This window comes from Silene latifolia, chromosome 2 (genome assembly GCF_048544455.1).
Source record: "Silene latifolia isolate original U9 population chromosome 2, ASM4854445v1, whole genome shotgun sequence".
In the NCBI taxonomy this organism is placed as follows: Eukaryota; Viridiplantae; Streptophyta; class Magnoliopsida; order Caryophyllales; family Caryophyllaceae; genus Silene; species Silene latifolia.
The window spans coordinates 195456421-195474962 of NC_133527.1; the positions used below are offsets into that span (position 1 = coordinate 195456421).

General features: G+C 37.6%; 3 protein-coding genes and 1 long non-coding RNA gene across 4 annotated transcripts; all 4 read left to right on the forward strand.

Moving 5' to 3' along the window:
* Positions 1-5331: 5331 nt before the first annotated feature.
* LOC141641921 (MLP-like protein 43) lies at positions 5332-5898 on the forward strand. Its single transcript, XM_074450563.1, has 2 exons — positions 5332-5518; positions 5645-5898. The coding sequence occupies exons 1-2, from the start codon at positions 5332-5334 to the stop codon at positions 5896-5898; spliced, it is 441 nt and encodes a 146-aa protein (XP_074306664.1).
* A 3010-nt stretch (positions 5899-8908) lies between these two features.
* Positions 8909-9503, forward strand: LOC141641922 (MLP-like protein 43). The gene is made up of 2 exons (XM_074450564.1): positions 8909-9095; positions 9226-9503. The coding sequence occupies exons 1-2, from the start codon at positions 8909-8911 to the stop codon at positions 9501-9503; spliced, it is 465 nt and encodes a 154-aa protein (XP_074306665.1).
* A 1234-nt stretch (positions 9504-10737) lies between these two features.
* On the forward strand, positions 10738-11578 carry LOC141632484 (MLP-like protein 43). Its single transcript, XM_074445031.1, has 2 exons — positions 10738-10989; positions 11098-11578. The coding sequence occupies exons 1-2, from the start codon at positions 10803-10805 to the stop codon at positions 11376-11378; spliced, it is 468 nt and encodes a 155-aa protein (XP_074301132.1). The 5' UTR covers positions 10738-10802; the 3' UTR covers positions 11379-11578.
* A 1958-nt stretch (positions 11579-13536) lies between these two features.
* Positions 13537-14426, forward strand: LOC141644194 (uncharacterized). The gene is made up of 2 exons (XR_012543945.1): positions 13537-13775; positions 13968-14426. It is a non-coding gene; the product is annotated as an uncharacterized LOC141644194 (long non-coding RNA).
* Positions 14427-18542: the final 4116 nt, after the last annotated feature.

Genomic DNA, 18542 nt, shown 5'->3' on the forward strand with positions numbered 1-18542 from the left:
AGGCTTTAGGTGGCTTGGTGGGCGGACTCCATTGGTACGAGCCATCAACGAAGGGTCCTTCAAGCAGCGTTTCCCCCGTCTGGAGTTCCTTAAAACAAAAGGAGGTTGATGAGAATAAAGCATACGCATGATTATCAAGACAAAATTGGTTAACAGAAATTAAAGGACGCGAAATTTGCGGAACAATAAGAACTTTAGTGAATTGAAGGGTATGATTAGAGATAGGGATAGAAAATGAACCAAGATGTGAAATAGACAGTGACGAGCCATCACCGATGATCAGGTCGTCTGGCCCATCATAGGGGGTGTGCAAAGCAAGAGTGTTAAGGTCATTAGAGATGTGGTGAGAGGCCCCGCTGTCAATAAGGTAAGAGGTGGAGGGGCCAGCGCTGGTTGTGGCAGTATGGGCGGAGGGGCGTGGTTGACGAGTTGGTGGTGGAGGGAACACAACATTGGGGTACTCCCTTTTGAAGTCGGGACAGTCTCGTATGACATGCCCATTGGCACGGCAAAACTGGCAGCGACCTCGAAAGGGGTTCGGGTTTTGATTGTTGTTGTTCGATCCACGGGGTTGATAATTATTGGGTTGCTGATAATTGTTTTGTTGTTGGTACTGTTGGCGAGGCTGGTTGTTGTTATTATAAGAATTTTGATTCGGGTAGCGATGGTTGGAGTTGGTGTTTTGGTACTGACGAGTATACGCAGCATGGGCAGAAGGGTTAAAGATGCTAGTATTGGTAGATGTATCTTGGTTTTTGATAGTTAATTCATGTTGGATTAATTTTTCATGAAATAACTCAAACGAGATAGGCGAATCACGGGCACGAACGCCATCTATAACAGATTGGTAAAGTTTATAATCGAGTCCACTGATAATTTGAGAGGTAATGTCTTCAATATCCATTGGTTTACCAAGTTGTGCTAATTGGGTGGTGCAGTTTTTGATTTCAAGCATGTATTCGGAAATGGTTTTGCCGGTGTGTTTAAGGTGGCGGAGACGCTCCTTGACTTGTAGGATATGTCCCCGGGATGGGTTGGCATAGGTTGTAGCAAGGGTGGTCCAGGCTTCATGAGAGGTGGTGGAATCTAGGAGAACAGGGGAGACGGCATCGTCAAGGGTACCCGCAAGGGCACCTAGTATCAACTGATCTTGACGAAACCATGTCTCATAGGCTGGGTTAGGAATCGGTGTAGGGTTAGGCTTATCGGTGGTGGCAGGTGGTGTAATGGTTTTGGGTGGTGCTTGGAGCGTACCATCGAGATAGGCAAACAGACCAAAGCCTTGAAATAGACGGCTGATCTGATAATGCCAGGCTCGATAGTTGGTGGATTTGAGTTTGGTGCAAGTGGGAAAAGAAACCGAGAGTAGGGGTTTGGTGGGTTCGGCTGAATTGGGAATAAGGGTGTTGCTGGTGGCGGCCATGGGTGTATCGTATGTGAGTAGGGCAGCGAAAACGATGGTTGATATGAGGACCGATATGAATCCTGATACCATGTAAAGTATATGTGAAATAATAGAATTGTATTGATAATGAAAGGAGAGATTACAAGGGGTTTATATACTGATAATACAAGCAGCTAATGCTAGACTAATTAGGAATACAAGATTGCTATAAGATAAAATAGGTAACAATTAGCTAGTCAAATATACAGATTGACAGTAATTGATATGCACAATTATCTACGGGAGATAAGCTCCATAATTAGAGGATTGCTCCATAATTAGAGGATTGCAATATTATCTTGAATTATGTTTAACAAGAATAACTTACACCCTTATAAATATATTTTAAATATTTTACACCCTTATAAAACACTTTTATCTAATCTTGCCCCTTTAATCTGATTCCGGGATAAAACATGATGAATTTACTATATTACCTCCACTTATTAGCTCATATCTTATTCCCATTTGTCTTTTGTCGAATTCCTTCTCCTACTTACCTACACTACACTCTCAAGTGAGTCTCAACTCTTCATTTTTCCTCTTCCCTAAATTTTCCTCACTAATTTCTCAAAAAATTAAGTATCGATGCAACTCAGCAAAAGAATATATAACAAAACTTAAGTATCGATATAACTCGGCAAAAGAAGAGGCATTGGTTCTTTACAGGTAAGCTTGGAAGAATCTTGGGAAACTGATGTTAATTTTAGTGGTTGTATACATGTGTTTAGCCCTCTGATTTTTGCTAGCCTTCAACCATTAATTTGAGTCATTTGACGGATAGTGATTTGGTTAAAGATCATTTATGACATCCGGTAGAAGATAGAATGAAAGATAAAGAAGGTAGAAGAAAGAAAATAGAGCATGGGCATTTTCGTCACAAATTATGGGTTTTAGATGGAAATTTTAAAATTTGTCGAAATATTCCATTTCTTCTCATCAAACTAAGACTTATGGGGCAAAATTTGATAAAAGTGTTTTATAAGGGTGTAAAATATTAAATCTTTTTATAAGGATGTAAGTTTAGAAAAGTTGATTTTGTAAGGGTGTAAAGATTAATTTAACCTACCTTTATTTTAAAAACGACCCCCAAATTCTCTCTCTCTAAAATAATTCTCTCCCTTCTCACTAACAACCACAACCTAAAAACCTAATTTCCTTTGCTTCCACCGCCGCCTCCTTCCACCCTCTGTCCCCCCACTTTCTGAGATCCCACCGCCGGAGATGGGCTCATCCCTTAGCCCATCTACGGCGACAGATCGTTTCACCCTTTGATCAATTTTCTAATATTTGATTCTGCTCGTTCCTGGGACCTTTTGGCTGCTCACATGATGTTCCTTTCTCCGGTGGTGTTCTGTGGTAGTATGCTCGGTGTTTTGTGGCTGTCGGATCGGAGTGCCCCATCTGTCCCGGACGCTCTCCTGGTTCCTCCTCTTCTTTCGGTCTTGCATGTGTGTTCCGGGTGTGTTCCCCGGCTCCTGACCTCTTCCCCCGACCCCAGTATGGTGTTTTGGCCCGGTCTAGCTTAATGTTCGTCGGTTTATGGGATGGGTTTAACCCATTTGGTTTGTGTCTTGGTGGTTATGTTTGTTTTCTCTGGGTCGATATGGTGTTCCCCTTCCCCTCGCCCCTTCCCCCACCTATCACGTCCTTGGGATGGACATAATCCATCTTTCTGTCATCGTCTGGTGTTGCATTTGGAGTGATATGGTGTTCCCCTCCTCCTCGCCCCTTCCCCCACTTATCGGCTCCATTTTGCATTTTGAAAGGTTTTAGCTTGGGTTTTCGTTGATTAGTGTGGTTGCATGTTTATGACCGTTTGTGGTTGTTGGGAATTCGTCGGGGTGTTGTCAGTGGTTGTCGGTGGTGGTCGCGTTCGTTGGTGATGGCGGGCTGTTTTCTTTTTTGCTTTGGTTGGTGTGGTGGGTTTGCCATGGTCTTTGAACGGGTGGGTCGGTGTTGGTGTTGTGTCTTTGTGGTGTGATCGGGGTGGTATGTGTTGGGGTGGACGAGGTGTTTAGTTTGGATGGCTTCGGTGGTCTAATTTTTAACATTCATGTTGCTGTGCTTTCTCCTCTGTTTTTATCAATAATAACCCTTTTCTGGTTATGGGTGCCCTGTCTCATAATCATTGGGGTTCCTCGTCTTGTCCAGTTTTTAATAATAATTACATCTTATTGGCTAAGGGTGTCATGTCCCTTACCCATTGGGATGGTTGTTCATTGGTTTTTTAAGCGATCAAGAATGACATTCGTAACTTTACATCCGGTTGGTGTTGTGTCCATCTCTATCTGGCCTTGTGAGATGGTTTTGGTTAGGGGTCATTCGGGTTTTTTTCTTTATCGCTAGCTATCTACGTACTCGCTTTTCTAGGCTACGAGTTTCGTGCCCACGAGGATTGCTTACCAAAGTGTAGGAGTTTTCTTTCCTTTGGAGGTAGGTCTTGGTCTACATTCCGCGTTTTCTTTCTACGTCCTATGGGCGTAAGTGCACTTTGCTCGCTCTCGATGGTTCACGGGTCCCGATGGTCTCGATGTTGTTTATCAAAGCCAAGGTGATGAATCACCGAGACACATTTTTGTGTCTTGTTGCAGGTATTTCTCCGAAACTTTATCAGTTAAGATGAGTAACGATAAGCGTGATCATATGGCCAGCTCTTTTTGTCCATCCAAGTATGTTCTGGATGTTGTTATTGTCTTGTACGTCCAGCCGCCCGTACGCCATCAACACGCTCTTGTTAGCCGATGTAGTTACTTTGTTGTTTCATTTATGTTTTTTATTAAAAGTGCATTTGACCAAATGAGTCAAATGCCATATGTATAAACTCTTGTTTTACGGCTGCCAAAAAAAAAAAAAAAAAAAAAAAAACTACCTTTATTTTATTGTATCTTAATTATTTAGAGATAATTATCAATAAATATTGTGATATATTTTAGAAAATTAGGATATTTTAGAATATGTCTTGCCCTCCAAGTCACAAAACGACCCCATCATCTCTCTACGAGAATAAGTTGATAAGACCTCGTAGTATTATCAAAACCCTACTCTTAGGATGGAATCAAGAGAGTCCCGAAAGTTGTAACCCTTAAGCTTTCGATTATAAATAAATTCTTGTTTTCCATATTATTTTGTTCATCTTTATTGTTTATCGCGGGTTTGAAATTTTTACGGTTTAAAATAGGCTCAAATTACACGTGAAATCAACGTAAAACAAATTTTGGAGCCATCAAGGAAAAAATAGAGTTCACGTAACACAAATCATTTCATAAAGTTCAGCGGGTATTATATATTAGGGTGGGTCAAAAGTGCGGGTTAGCATGGCCCGACCTGCCCATAGCGTAATGTTTAACCTGGCCCGACCCGCCTTCTTTCCGGGCCAATCCCAAGCTACCCATACCAAGCCCGACTCGCCTTCCAACCCGGACCCGCTCAAAGCCTGCCCTTGGGTCCATTTTTGCCAGCCCCAACTTCTATCTTGGGCCAGTTCGGTTCTGGGTCCTCCCAAGTCAAGCCCAACCCGATAATTTGGACGGATAGTGTTTGTCTAAAACGAAAATATGTGATCATGGGCAAGTTCGTATTCCCTTCCCTTAAAGAGTTAAAGTTGTAAAAGGCGACAAAAAGTACAACTAGTGTATTTTATACGAATGGTCAGTATAGCAAAGCGTACAAAAAAAGCCCAATAATATAAGGCATATATTCGCAAACAAGTGGACCAGGTCATTTTCCTGAAGTGTTGGTCTAGCCCATTGTCTTCTCCTATAAATTACTTGGACGAATACTGTACGTACCTTCATCAAATTTAACCAAATAAACAGTAAATTGTTATTATAACTTCTTATTAATTAATAATAAAATTATAATTTACAAGTGAAATTTGGGTAAAAATGGCTAAAATGCACAAAATTGAGGAGAAAATTGAGTTGAATTGTTCAGCTGACAAAATATTTGAAATGCTAAGGGCTAAACAACCCGATATTCCCGAGCTTTGCTCCGACAAAATTCCTAGTATCGAAGTTCACCAAGGCGACTGGGTCAGTGTGGGTAGTACCCGTAAATGGGACTTGAACATGGGTATTTATTTACCGTTTTACGTCTTTTTACTATCTGCAAATATTAAAATTATGATTTTTGTGGCTTTTTGTTATCTAAAATGATTTATATTGATACTGAGGAGATCGAAGCCAACGTATTTCATAGATAGGATTGACGCAATTGATGAAGAGAATAAGGTAATCACTCGCAGTGTGATCGATGGGGAGATGATGAGCCACTACAAGTCACTGACAGCTCATGTCCAAGCAATTCCGAAAGGGAATGACAACAAGTCTTGCTTTATCATAGCTAGTTTCGAATATGAGAAGATCCATGAAGATGCACCCGAACCTAAAGAGTTCCTCAACTTTGGACTTGGTGTGCTTAAGGACTTGGGTCATCACCTCTCGTCCGCCTAACTGATTAGTATGGAGTATGGCCATCTCGTTAATCGTCACCATGTCGAATGAACCAAACTACGTTACTACCTATTTTTTATGTCGTTTTTATTATCGTTCGTGTTATTTCCCTTGTTGTATAACATCGTACTACTACGGTATGATGACACCATAAATAAACAAACGCGTGTGACTCAATTTCATATAATGTCTGTGAGTTATTATGCTAATGGTCTACATATGAGTTATTATGCTAATGGTCTACATCATTTATTTACCTTTATTAAAATACTTTTTACAAAAAATTAAAACAACGCAACACTTAATATGGATAACATGCGAATACAGCACATTACCTAAGCAGAATTATCAAGAGTGAAATAACTGAGTAAGTAATGTTGTACGGCCTTGTTCCTTCTAACTTAATTTCAACTCATTTTAGTTTAGTTCAACTTATACCTATTCAATTAAGTTGATTTAGTTGAACATTCGGTCAGTTTAGCTCATTTCTTCACAAATTACCTTATAGTTCAATTTCATTCTATTTATTTCATTTCAAATTTTATTTATTTTCATTTATTTTTTCAACTCTTTTCAAAAAAAAAAAAAAAAAAAAAAAAAAAAAAAAAAACCTCTTTTTATGAATATCACTTTTTATAGCTTTCTATCAATTAAATTTAGCTAATATATACGCTAATGTCTCTATCGCCTTATCGAGGAAACACTTAATCACGTTGTAGAACAAGATATGAAGTATTTCTCCAAAATCGATATTAAATTATATCCACATTTACATTTATAAGTTACTCTTTTTCATCATCGGCTTTCAAAATGAAACCTATTTTACGCTCATAAGTTACAACAATTTCGCCATAGGCCGGGTATATGGTAGACTCATCTTATGCATTTACAAATATCAACCGCTTACAAAACTCTCAAGGGTATAAACAATCACTAGCTAGCAACTTTGTATCCGATTCCATTCCCACAAAATGGTAAAAGGTGACAAAGAAATACGAGTAGTATCTTGTTCTCCGTTCTTATGGTCACTTGGTCAGTATACCAAGCGTACAAATCAAGCCCAATGATTCAGGGCATATATTTCACAAACAAGTGGGCCGGGTCATTTTCTCAAAACAATTGAAATTTTTTATTTATTCAAATAACCTGATATTAAACCATTTTGCTTTTGTTGACCATGAATTTATGTGACACTTGTATACTACCAACAAATGCATAATAATAACGTTTTTTTTCTCAAAGTACCTTTGTGGTTTGTCATTTTGTCCATGATCAGGGACGAAGCTCGGGTCTAATTTTACCCAGGGCCGAAATTTTTGTTATCTCAACTATAAATTTTTTGTTATATAATTAAGTATTATTTCTTCTCCGTGTGTATTTTTGATGATTAGTTAGCTTCACGATGGGCGATATTCTCGCATTCATTGCCAAGTCAACATATTGAGCAAGGTCAAAGATATCCACAAACAAGTCAACGACTTAGACGACCTAGCCGATGCGGCCCATCTACTGCTAACTGGGTCCCGGCATGACAACCCGCCAAAGTAGGAACACATACCCGCGTACTCATATCCAAGACCCCTCGGCGGTGAGTCACCGGGGCCCGCCGGCCCGACCATAGGTCCTCGGCGAGGGGTAGATCGATCTTTCCACCGCTAGCCACTTGGCCACTTGGCCACTACGTGACAAAAGGTGAAGTCTATAAATACTCCTCAACCTTCATTGAGGAGGGGATGAAATCCAGAAATACACAACTTAACCTAAATACACTATTCATCTGGTATAATCTTCCTTATCTCTCTACAATATATTCCTAGCCAATTAGCATACAACTTATACATCTAAGTTTCTCGACTTGGGCGTCGGAGTGGGTACGCTTGGCTCAAAGCCAAGCCCTCGCCTTCGTTCATTGTTGCGGGGGAGGCCGAGAGGAACGATTAAGACCAAGGAGAATCCAACTCGAGACATCATTCAACAAGCCACGGGTGGTAACTTATAAGCTCGCTCCGGAATTTTTAGGAACACTAGTATTACACTATTTAGATAGATATGACGAAATTTTGTTATTCCTTAAACATTATTAGCATTTTTTATGAATTACGATTATGACTTACTAGGACTAAACATGCATTATTATCCATTTTTAGAAAACATTTTATTTGGACGAAGAAATTGACCTAATTGTAGCCCACCGTGTGAGACCCCGTCTTATTCAATTATTTGTGTTAAGAGTTAAGACGGCTATATTGCTCTGAACCTAAAAGTGAAGATTTATGTCGATAACATTACTCGATTTATATTGAACTCGAAAGTCACGACCTACCAAACGAATTGAATAAATGTAGTAATGAATTGAACCAAAATTGAACCTAATTGACAAAAGAAGTATATGGCCCTAATATATTATATATCCCATGCTCCGATATGACCCCGACTCTTGACGTAACTCAAAACTATTTCAAGTGATTCGATTGACAACTCTAAATTAAAAGACGCAAAACCCACTATTCCATAAGAAACAGAAAGATAAACAAACATTGGACAATAATAACATTGTATCTGATTCTATTACGAGAAAAGAAGAATGAGAAAATGGTTTTATATGAAGCGTACGAAACAAGCCAAATAATTTATTTATGTTGGGCATATTTCACAAATTAGTGGCTCGGGTTAGGTCAGGTCATTTTTCTATATAGTATAATAGTGCATGCTAATCTCTTATAAATTACAGGCAGAAAATTGAGTTCTTAAGTACTTCATCAATCACATAACAATTGGTCTCCCTTGTGACGGGTTACCATTTGTGGCGGATGTTTTGTGAGATAAAATGGTAACAAAATGGGTTAGTGGAGAAAGGGGACCACATGAATAGTGTTGCAGAGAGAGAAAAAGTGGGTACTTTATGAGGTAAAATGGTATCCGTCACTCAAGAGTGACGGATATGTGCCGTCACAAACAAGAATTTGTGATCACATAAATAGTACATCGTCTATATTAGTATTACGGAAAAATGTCTAAAGTCTACAAGTTTGAAGAGAAAATTGAGATGAACTGTTCAGCTCAAAAAATATTTGACATGCTAAAGGTCGAAAAACATGACGTGACCGAGGTTTTATCTCACAAAGTTCCTAATATTCAAGCACGTCAAGGCGACTGGTGCACTCTGGGTAGTACCCGTAAATGGGATTTTATCATAGGTATTGCATTTTATATTTTTCTATCTTTTTATTTTCAAAACTCTCACTTCTCTTTTTATCATACCACAATATAATTATTTTTGAATTAAGGTTTTATCCTGATCAATTTAAAACCCGTGCAATAAAACAGGTGAAAAGTCAACCTACCTTATCGACAGGCTTGAGGCACTTGACGAGAAGAATTTAAAGTTGACTCGTAGTGTGATCGAAGGGGAAATGATGAGTTATTGTAAAACCGTACTTATGCATGCACAAGTAATTCCTAAGGGGAACGATGACAAGTGTTGTGTTTTGAAATTCGTTATGGAATATGAGAAGATCGATGAAAATGCACCCGAACCTAAGGAGTTTTTCAATTTTGGTGTTGGTGTGTTCAAAGAGTTGGGTAATCACCTCTCTTCCGTTTAAGAATGAGGGACGTATTATCGTCTATCATCCTGATTTTAATCAAACTATTGTTCATGCGTCTTTTACTATATGCACGTTAACGAACCTATCAAAAGAATGTTGTGTACTATATGATGAAAATAAATTATGAAATAATTAAATGTGTGTTTTAATTACGGACTATATAAAAATAAGGATCTCCGATTATTGTAAAAAGTAAATGATCGATGGCCGATCTTTCGTGAACGATTTATAAATACTTATAGATGAGATAAAATAATTTCAATATCAATGCATTATTGCATTAAAAAGAAATTATACTGTAAATGTTTTTCATACACTATTCTCAATTCTCATGATAAACATTACTTTGGTAATACCTTGTTAATTTGTTGTATCTCTTCGTTTCAATTATTTATTTACCTTTTACAGATAATATTCTTGTTAGAGGTTATTTGGTTATCGAACAAAGGTGGTAGGCAGTGGAGATTGCATCTTGGGATTATCGAACGGTTCTAAATTTATGGGTAAAAAAAAAAATGGGGTTTAGTGGAAAAATATTATTTAAAGGATTTAAGAGAGGAAATGGAGAAATGGAGAGGATTCAAATCCGTGGTAGACCATCATAGGCATGTAGTCCCAATTCGCTTACTAATAAACTTCTCAATTTGTTTCTAATCCAACCCATTTATTTAATCTAACGATCGTATGTTTAGTTGTTTACGTTTATTACTTTGAAATCGATTTAAAATGCATCGATGTTTACATTTATAAGTTTTTACTCTTTCATGATCGCTTATAGAATGAAACCCGCTCTATCACTCTATGCGGAGTATAAGTTAAGACCCTTTTGCCGTTAGGATATAACCTAGAGAGTCCTAGACTAATCCGATCTTATACATTTTGACAACACAAATTCTGATTTAAAACAGGAGTATTCATCTTAAATTTAAAACGAGTCAATTAAAATAAATAAGACAAAATCAGAATGTTTATATCTCAACAACGAACTTGTCCTATTTGTACAAGTGGGACAATGTTATTCGACCCATTTTAATTTTAAGATGGATATCGAACTCGGTAGGCATAAAGTCATAAAGGTGACAAAGTGAGAGAGGTATTAATAGCTAGTGTATAGTAAGCGTACAAAATAAGCCCAATAAGGCATATATTCCCAAAACAAGTGGGTCAGATCAATTTCCTGAAGTGGTGGTCTGGCCCATTATCTTCTCCTATAAATTACTGGCCCGAATACTGAACCCTTACCAAATTCAATCAAATAAACAGTAAATTATTATTACAAGTAAAAATTTAGGCAAGATGGCTAAAATGCATAAAATGGAGGAGAAAATTGAGTTGAAATGTTCAGCTGAGAAAATATTTGAAATGCTGAGAGCTAAACAACCCGATATCCCCGAGCTTTGCTCCGACAAAATTCCTGGTATTAAAGTACACCAAGGTGACTGGCTCAGTGTGGGTAGTACCCGCAAATGGGACTTGAACATGGGTACGTTATACGTACTTTAACCATTTTACGTCTTTTTAATGTCACCGTTTATTGAAATTATGATTTTTGTCTTTTTTTATTTATCTAAAATGATTTATATTGATACAGGAGAGAATCAGCCAACATATTTTATAGATAGGCTCGACGCGGTTGATGAGGAGAATATGGTAATCACTCGCAGTGTGATTGATGGGGAGATGATGAGACATTACAAGTCATTGAAAGTCCATGGCCAAGCAATTCCGAAAGGGAATGACAACAATTCTTGCGTAATGGTATTTAGTTTGGAATATGAGAAGATCGATGAAGATGCACCTGAACCCAATTACCTCCTCGATTTTGGAGTTGGTGTTCTTAAGGACTTGAGTCATCACCTCTCTTCCGCTTAACTGAGCTCGTCACCATTCCAAATCAATCAAACTATTACATATTTTCTTTTCGTTTTTTTTCAACATGTGTTCTAAGGGATCACGATAAGAAGCAATACGCGTTGTTTTTGTTATTTCCCTTGTTGTATAACATCATATACCGCATGTTGCATGTATGATGACAATATAAATAAACAAACGTGTGTGACTCAATTTCATAACGTCTACGAGCAGTGGGGATCCTCTATCCTACTTTTGTGTTCCATTGTGTGTGTCACACCACATACATTTCGACACATAACTTGTGGTAAAATAAAATATTACAATATATATATTAATTTGTTGAGGTGTTGGAAGCTAAGTGGTGTGACACACACAATGGGACACCAAACGGGACAGAGGATCTTCATTGGTCTAAGGGTTATGCATGCTAATTGCTAATGGTCTACATATAAATTGTACTCGTGAATAATTAATACTCCTCCGTCCCATCATTTATTTACATTTAATTATTAATTAAAATACTTTTCACCGAAAATAAAACAACACAACACCTAATCTAGATAACACGCCAAAACTGCACATTACTTAAGCAAGAAATCATCGTAAGAGTATTTGAATCATGTCTACACAAAATCCCAAACCCTACTAAGCCAATGTACTTAGGTTTCGAAGTCAGCGTGATGCCGTGTCATTCATCGCCTAATAGTTTAACTAAGCCATAATAGTTCCGTGGTATACAAGTACATGAATATTTCATGTTAATTAATTGGCGAATTAATATGAACAACCAACAACTGGTAATAAAGTATTGCCTACTTACATAGTTACACAGATGAAGACAAAAGAAGAATAACAAAACTTTGTCTCATTGACCCATTTTAATACTCCCTCCCATCCATCCTTTTTTTCCCCTTTGAAGTGGGCACGGAGATTAAGGATGGGGAGTATAATATTGATAAATATATGAGTGGGGTTTGGTAATTGGAGAAAGTTATGAATAATTATAATTAAATATTAATAAAGGAGATGGGTGGGGTTTGGTTATTGGAGAGAGGTAGGAATAATTAGAATTAAATATTAATAAAGTATATAGTGGGGTTTGATGGGTGGAAAGAGGTAAGAGTATAATATTAATAAAAACTTTCTCAAAAAGGAAAGGGGAAGAAAACCTGAATAATCCGTTTTAGGAAATAGGGAAGAAAAGAGTGGATAGGAGGGAGTAATAAAAAGGATACCTTTGCACCAAAAAAAAAACAATAAAACGGATACCTCCCCTTAAGGCAAACTGACTAGAAAATACAAATCCTTGTAATGCGAAATGCTTAAGCCTTTCTACCCAAACACCTTTTTTTCTCGATCAAGTCCGAACAACAAGGGCAAAAATAATGCTATTGAGAATCAAATCCTGATTTGAATCACTTTTCATAAATCATAACTTTATCAGCTAAGCTAGCTAATATTATGTCTAATTTGTCCTTATAACCCAATCGTTTACATTTATAAGTTAGACACTTTCATTGTCGGCTTTCAAACTGAAACCTATTTTGCGCTCATAAACCACCACAAAATTTCTATGGTGGTGGTTTTTGACAAAGAAGTGTTGCTATTTATCACTACTAATAGTGTCATTATTAATGTCAGTTGTACAAATAATCGCCGCTGCTGTCAAAAAAATAAAAAATAAAAAAAAATAATCGCCGCAAATGACCTATGGTGGCGGTTTGTACTTAAAACCGCCATGAATAATTGAATAGTGCATTTTATTGCGTCGGTTCTTAATTAAAACCGCCACAATAGACCTCCTATAACATAACAAATTCATTCCCGCCAATTATTTTTTTCTTTTTACGTCGTTTTCTATTAGAACCGCCATGATAACAGCGACACGATAGATAAGCTAGACTCATCTTATGCATTTACAAATATCAATCGATTAAGAAACTCTCTCAAGAGTATAAACAATCACTAGCAACTTTGTATCCGATTCCCTTCCCACAAAATGCTAAAAGGTGACGGAGAAATATACGTAGTATCTTGTGCTTCGTATGATTAATCACCTATGGTCAGTATACCAAGCGTAAAAAACAAGCCGCATAATAGCGGACGAGGTCATTTTCCTATAGCGGAGTTTCCCATGATTTTCTCCTATAAATTACAGGGCCGAATATTGAACCCGCACCTCGCTCAATTACATAAACAGTGATATAAGTTAAAAGTATATAGGCAAAATGGCTAAAATGCACAAGATGGACGGGAAAGTTGAGTTGAATTGTTCAGCTGAGAAAATATTTGAAACATTAGGAGCTAAACTACCTCATGTTCCTCAACTTTGCTCCGGCGCAATTCCTGGAATTAGCGTACACCACGGTGACTTGCACAGTGTGGGTAGTACCACCAAATGGGACTTGAACATGGGTAATGTATTTACCAATTTACCTTCTTGTTTTATTACAACAGTTTTCTAACGTGTGCCCTGATGACACTTACAAAATATGAAAATATCTTCTGAATCTTACCACGTTTAGATTACATTGTTACAGTCTTGACGTTAGTTAATCCCTAATCATTTCGAGATAATGATTTTTTAGACTTGTTCAATTGTAATAGGTGGTAAGCAAACATATGTGATAGGGAGGAATGATGCAATTGATGTGGAAAATATGAAAATAATTCGAAGTATCATTGATGGGGAAATAATGACCCATTACAAATCGTTGAAGATGCAACTCCAACCAATTTCAAAGGGAAATGGCAAGTCTTGTGTTATGATGTTTAGTTTGGAATATGAGAAGATGGATGAAGATGCACCCGACCCGACTGAGTTTTTCAACTTTGTACATAATGTATTCAAGAAGTTGGGCGATCAACTCTCCTCGGTTAACTAGCGAGTATGGACACCTCGTCACCATGCCAAATCAATCAAACTACTATCTATTTAGTTCCTCCGTTCTAGTCAATAATGTAAACTATTGATTAGAACAGAGTAACTACATATTTACTAATTTGTGTATCTATATAATATCGTACGATGACTATGAATATAATCAATAAATGCTTGTTTGCCTATAATTAAAATACTGTCTACGAGTGATGTTAATGATCTACTCCATACATACATGTCAAACTGTAAAACTATTCATGAACCAGCACTTAATGTTTAATGGACCGATAAATAGGAGACAGAAAAATAAACTAGGAAGCGATTCAATCGACAACTCTAAATTAAAAGAAGAAAAACCCACTAAACCATCAGTCGATATGACAAACACAAATTCATTTTATGAATTTCACAAGTATTAAATCTATTGCAAATGTCAACTAACTTAGGTAGTCCTGTAATAAGAGGTGATGCTTATAAATTATAACTACTCGTATTTATAGATGAGAATATGAGATATTAAGAATTTCATTAGCCTATTTTTCGTGAATGATTCATAAATATTTATAGATGAGAATATGAGATATAAGAATTTCAATTAATAATGTAAAAAATAGAAAACTATAATTGTTTTCCCCACACTATTTGATCTCTTCATACCACTACTTGATGAGATATAAGAATTTCAATTAATAATGTAATAAATAGAAAACTATAATTGTTTTCCACACACTATTCTGATCTCTTCATACCATTACTTGATGGTGTAATTTGTGTATGTACTTAGTCATTTGCATGTATAAGTGACCCTAATTATTTGTGGATAGACCACTAATACGGTGATTAATTAAACATAATCGGAGATTTACTACACTTTTCACAAAGGTTATTTACACTTGAATGAAAATAATTTTTGTATAAAAACGTTTTATATAAGTGTTATACAATATCATTTGATATTTTATTTAAATAACCCCACTAGAATACTGAAGATGTCTTAAACTAGTGGTTAAAAGAAGAATTATGAACAATATGTCCAATTAAATACACTTTAATTCGTAGACCAAAAAACCCACTAGAATAACTTACACCCTTATAAATATTTTTAAATATTTTACACCCTTATAAAACACTTTTATCTAATCTTGCCCCTTTAATCTGATTCCGGGATAAAACATGATGAATTTACTATATTACCTCCACTTATTAGCTCATATCTTATTCCCATTTGTCTTTTGTCGACTTCCTTCTCCTACTTACCTACACTACACTCTCAAGTGAGTCTCAACTCTTCATTTTTCCTCTTCCCTAAATTTTCCTCACTAATTTCTCAAAAAATTAAGTATCGATGCAACTCAGCAAAAGAATATATAACAGAACTTAAGTATCGATATAACTCGGCAAAAGAAGAGGCATTGGTTCTTTACAGGTAAGCTTGGAAGAATCTTGGGAAACTGATGTTAATTTTAGTGGTTGTATACATGTGTTTAGCCCTCTGATTTTTGCTAGCCTTCAACCATTAATTTGAGTCATTTGACGGATAGTGATTTGGTTAAAGATCATTTATGACATCCGGTAGAAGATAGAATGAAAGATAAAGAAGGTAGAAGAAAGAAAATAGAGCATGGGCATTTTCGTCACAAATTATGGGTTTTAGAGGGAAATTTTAAAATTTGTCGAAATATTCCATTTCTTCTCATCAAACTAAGACTTAAGGGGCAAAATTTGATAAAAGTGTTTTATAAGGGTGTAAAATATTAAATCTTTTTATAAGGATGTAAGTTTAGAAAAGTTGATTTTGTAAGGGTGTAAAGATTAATTTAACCTACCTTTATTTTAAAAACGACCCCCAAATTCTCTCTCTCTAAAATAATTCTCTCCCTTCTCACTAACAACCACAACCTAAAAACCTAATTTCCTTTGCTTCCACCGCCGCCTCCTTCCACCCTCTGTCCCCCCACTTTCGAGATCCCACACAGGAGATGGGCTCATCCCTTAGCCCATCTACGGCGACAGATCGTTTCACCCTTTGATCAATTTTCTAATATCTGATTCTGCTCGTTCCTGGGACCTTTTGGCTGCTCACATGATGTTCCTTTCTCCGGTGGTGTTCTGTGGTAGTATGCTCGGTGTTTTGTGGCTGTCGGATCGGAGTGCCCCATCTGTCCCGGACGCTCTCCTGGTTCCCCCTCTTCTTTCGGTCTTGCATGTGTGTTCCGGGTGTGTTCCCCGGCTCCTGACCTCTTCCCCCGACCCCAGTATGGTGTTTTGGCCCGGTCTAGCTTAATGTTCGTCGGTTTATGGGATGGGTTTAACCCATTTGGTTTGTGTCTTGGTGGTTATGTTTGTTTTCTCTGGGTCGATATGGTGTTCCCCTTCCCCTCGCCCCTTCCCCCACCTATCACGTCCTTGGGATGGACATAATCCATCTTTCTGTCATCGTCTGGTATTGTATTTGGAGTGATATGGTGTTCCCCTCCTCCTCGCCCCTTCCCCCACTTATCGGCTCCATTTTGCATTTTGAAAGGTTTTAACTTGGGTTTTCGTTGATTAGTATGGTTGCATGTTTATGACCGTTTGTGGTTGTTGGGAATTCGTCGGGGTGTTGTCAGTGGTTGTCGGTGGTGGTCGCGTTCGTTGGTGATGGCGGGCTGTTTTCTTTTTTGCTTTGGTTGGTGTGGTAGGTTTGCCATGGTCTTTGAACGGAGTGGGTCAGTGTTGGTGTTGTGTCTTTGTGGTGTGATCGGGGTGGTCTGTGTTGGGGTGGACGAGGTGTTTAGTTTGGATGGCTTCGGTGGTCTAATTTTTAACATTCATGTTGCTGTGCTTTCTCCTCTGTTTTTATCAATAATAACCCTTTTCTGGTTATGGGTGCCCTGTCTCATAATCATTGGGGTTCCTCGTCTTGTCCAGTTTTTAATAATAATTACATCTTATTGGCTAAGGGTGTCATGTCCCTTACCCATTGGGATGGTTGTTCATTGGTTTTTTAAGCGATCAAGAATGACATTCGTAACTTTACATCCGGTTGGTGTTGTGTCCATCTCTATCTGGCCTTGTGAGATGGTTTTGGTTAGGGGCATTCGGGTTTTTTTTTTTATCGCTAGCTATCTACGTACTCGCTTTTCTAGGCTACGAGTTTCGTGCCCACAGGGATTGTTTACCAAAGTGTAGGAGTTTTCTTTCCTTTGGAGGTAGGTCTTGGTCTACATTCCGCGTTTTCTTTCTACGTCCTATGGGCGTAAGTGCACTTTGTTCGCTCTCGATGGTTCACGGGTCCCGATGGTCTCGATGTTGTTTATCAAAGCCAAGGTGATGAATCACCGAGACACATTTTTGTGTCTTGTTGCGGGTATTTCTCAGAAACTTTATCGTTAAGATGAGTAACGATAAGCGTGATCATATGGCCAGCTCTTTTTGTCCATCCAAGTATGTTCTGGATGTTGTTATTGTCTTGTACGTCCAGCCGCCCGTACGCCATCAACACGCTCTTGTTAGCCGATGTAGTTACTTTGTTGTTTCAGTTTATGTTTTTTTATTAAAAGTGCATTTGACCAAATGAGTCAAATGCCATATGTATAAACTCTTGTTTTACTTTGCCAAAAAAAAAAAAAAAAAAAAAAAACTACCTTTATTTTATTGTATCTTAATTATTTAGAGATAATTATCAATAAATATTGTGATATATTTTACAAAATTAGGATATTTTAGAATATGTCTTGCCCTCCAAGTCACAAAACGACCCCATCATCTCTCTACGAGAATAAGTCGATAAGACCTCGTAGTATTATCAAAACCTTACTCTTAGGATGGAATCAAGAGAGTCCCGAAAGTTGTAACCCTTAACCTCTCGATTATAAATAAATTCTTGTTTTCCATATTATTTTGTTCATCTTTATTGTTTATCGCGGGTTTGAAATTTTTACGGTTTAAAATAGGCTCAAATTACACGTGAAATCAACGTAAAACAAATTTTGGAGCCATCAAGGAAAAAATAGAGTTCACGTAACACAAATCATTTCATAAAGTTCAACGGGTATTATCTATTAGGGTGGGTCAAAAGTGCGGGTTAGCATGGCCCGACCTGCCCATTGCGTAATGTTTAACCTGGCCCGACCCGCCTTCTTTCCGGGCCGATCCCAAGCTACCCATACCAAGCCCGACTCGCCTTCCAACCCGGACCCGCTCAAAGCCTGCCCTTGGGTCCATTTTTGCCAGCCCCAACTTCTATCTTGGGCCAGTTCGGTTCTGGGTCCTCCCAAGTCAAGCCCAACCCGATAATTTGGACGGATAGTGTTTGTCTA

Excerpts from the sequence above, each read along its gene's own strand:
- LOC141641921 (XM_074450563.1), top strand. The coding sequence starts at position 5,332 with ATGGCTAAAATGCACAAAATTGAGGAGAAAATTGAGTTGAATTGTTCA. Across the intron at positions 5,519-5,644 it reads TAAATGGGACTTGAACATGG|ATAGGATTGACGCAATTGAT; the intron begins GTATTTATTTAC and ends CGTATTTCATAG.
- LOC141641922 (XM_074450564.1), top strand. The coding sequence starts at position 8,909 with ATGTCTAAAGTCTACAAGTTTGAAGAGAAAATTGAGATGAACTGTTCA. Across the intron at positions 9,096-9,225 it reads TAAATGGGATTTTATCATAG|GTGAAAAGTCAACCTACCTT; the intron begins GTATTGCATTTT and ends GCAATAAAACAG.
- LOC141632484 (XM_074445031.1), top strand. The coding sequence starts at position 10,803 with ATGGCTAAAATGCATAAAATGGAGGAGAAAATTGAGTTGAAATGTTCA. Across the intron at positions 10,990-11,097 it reads CAAATGGGACTTGAACATGG|GAGAGAATCAGCCAACATAT; the intron begins GTACGTTATACG and ends ATATTGATACAG.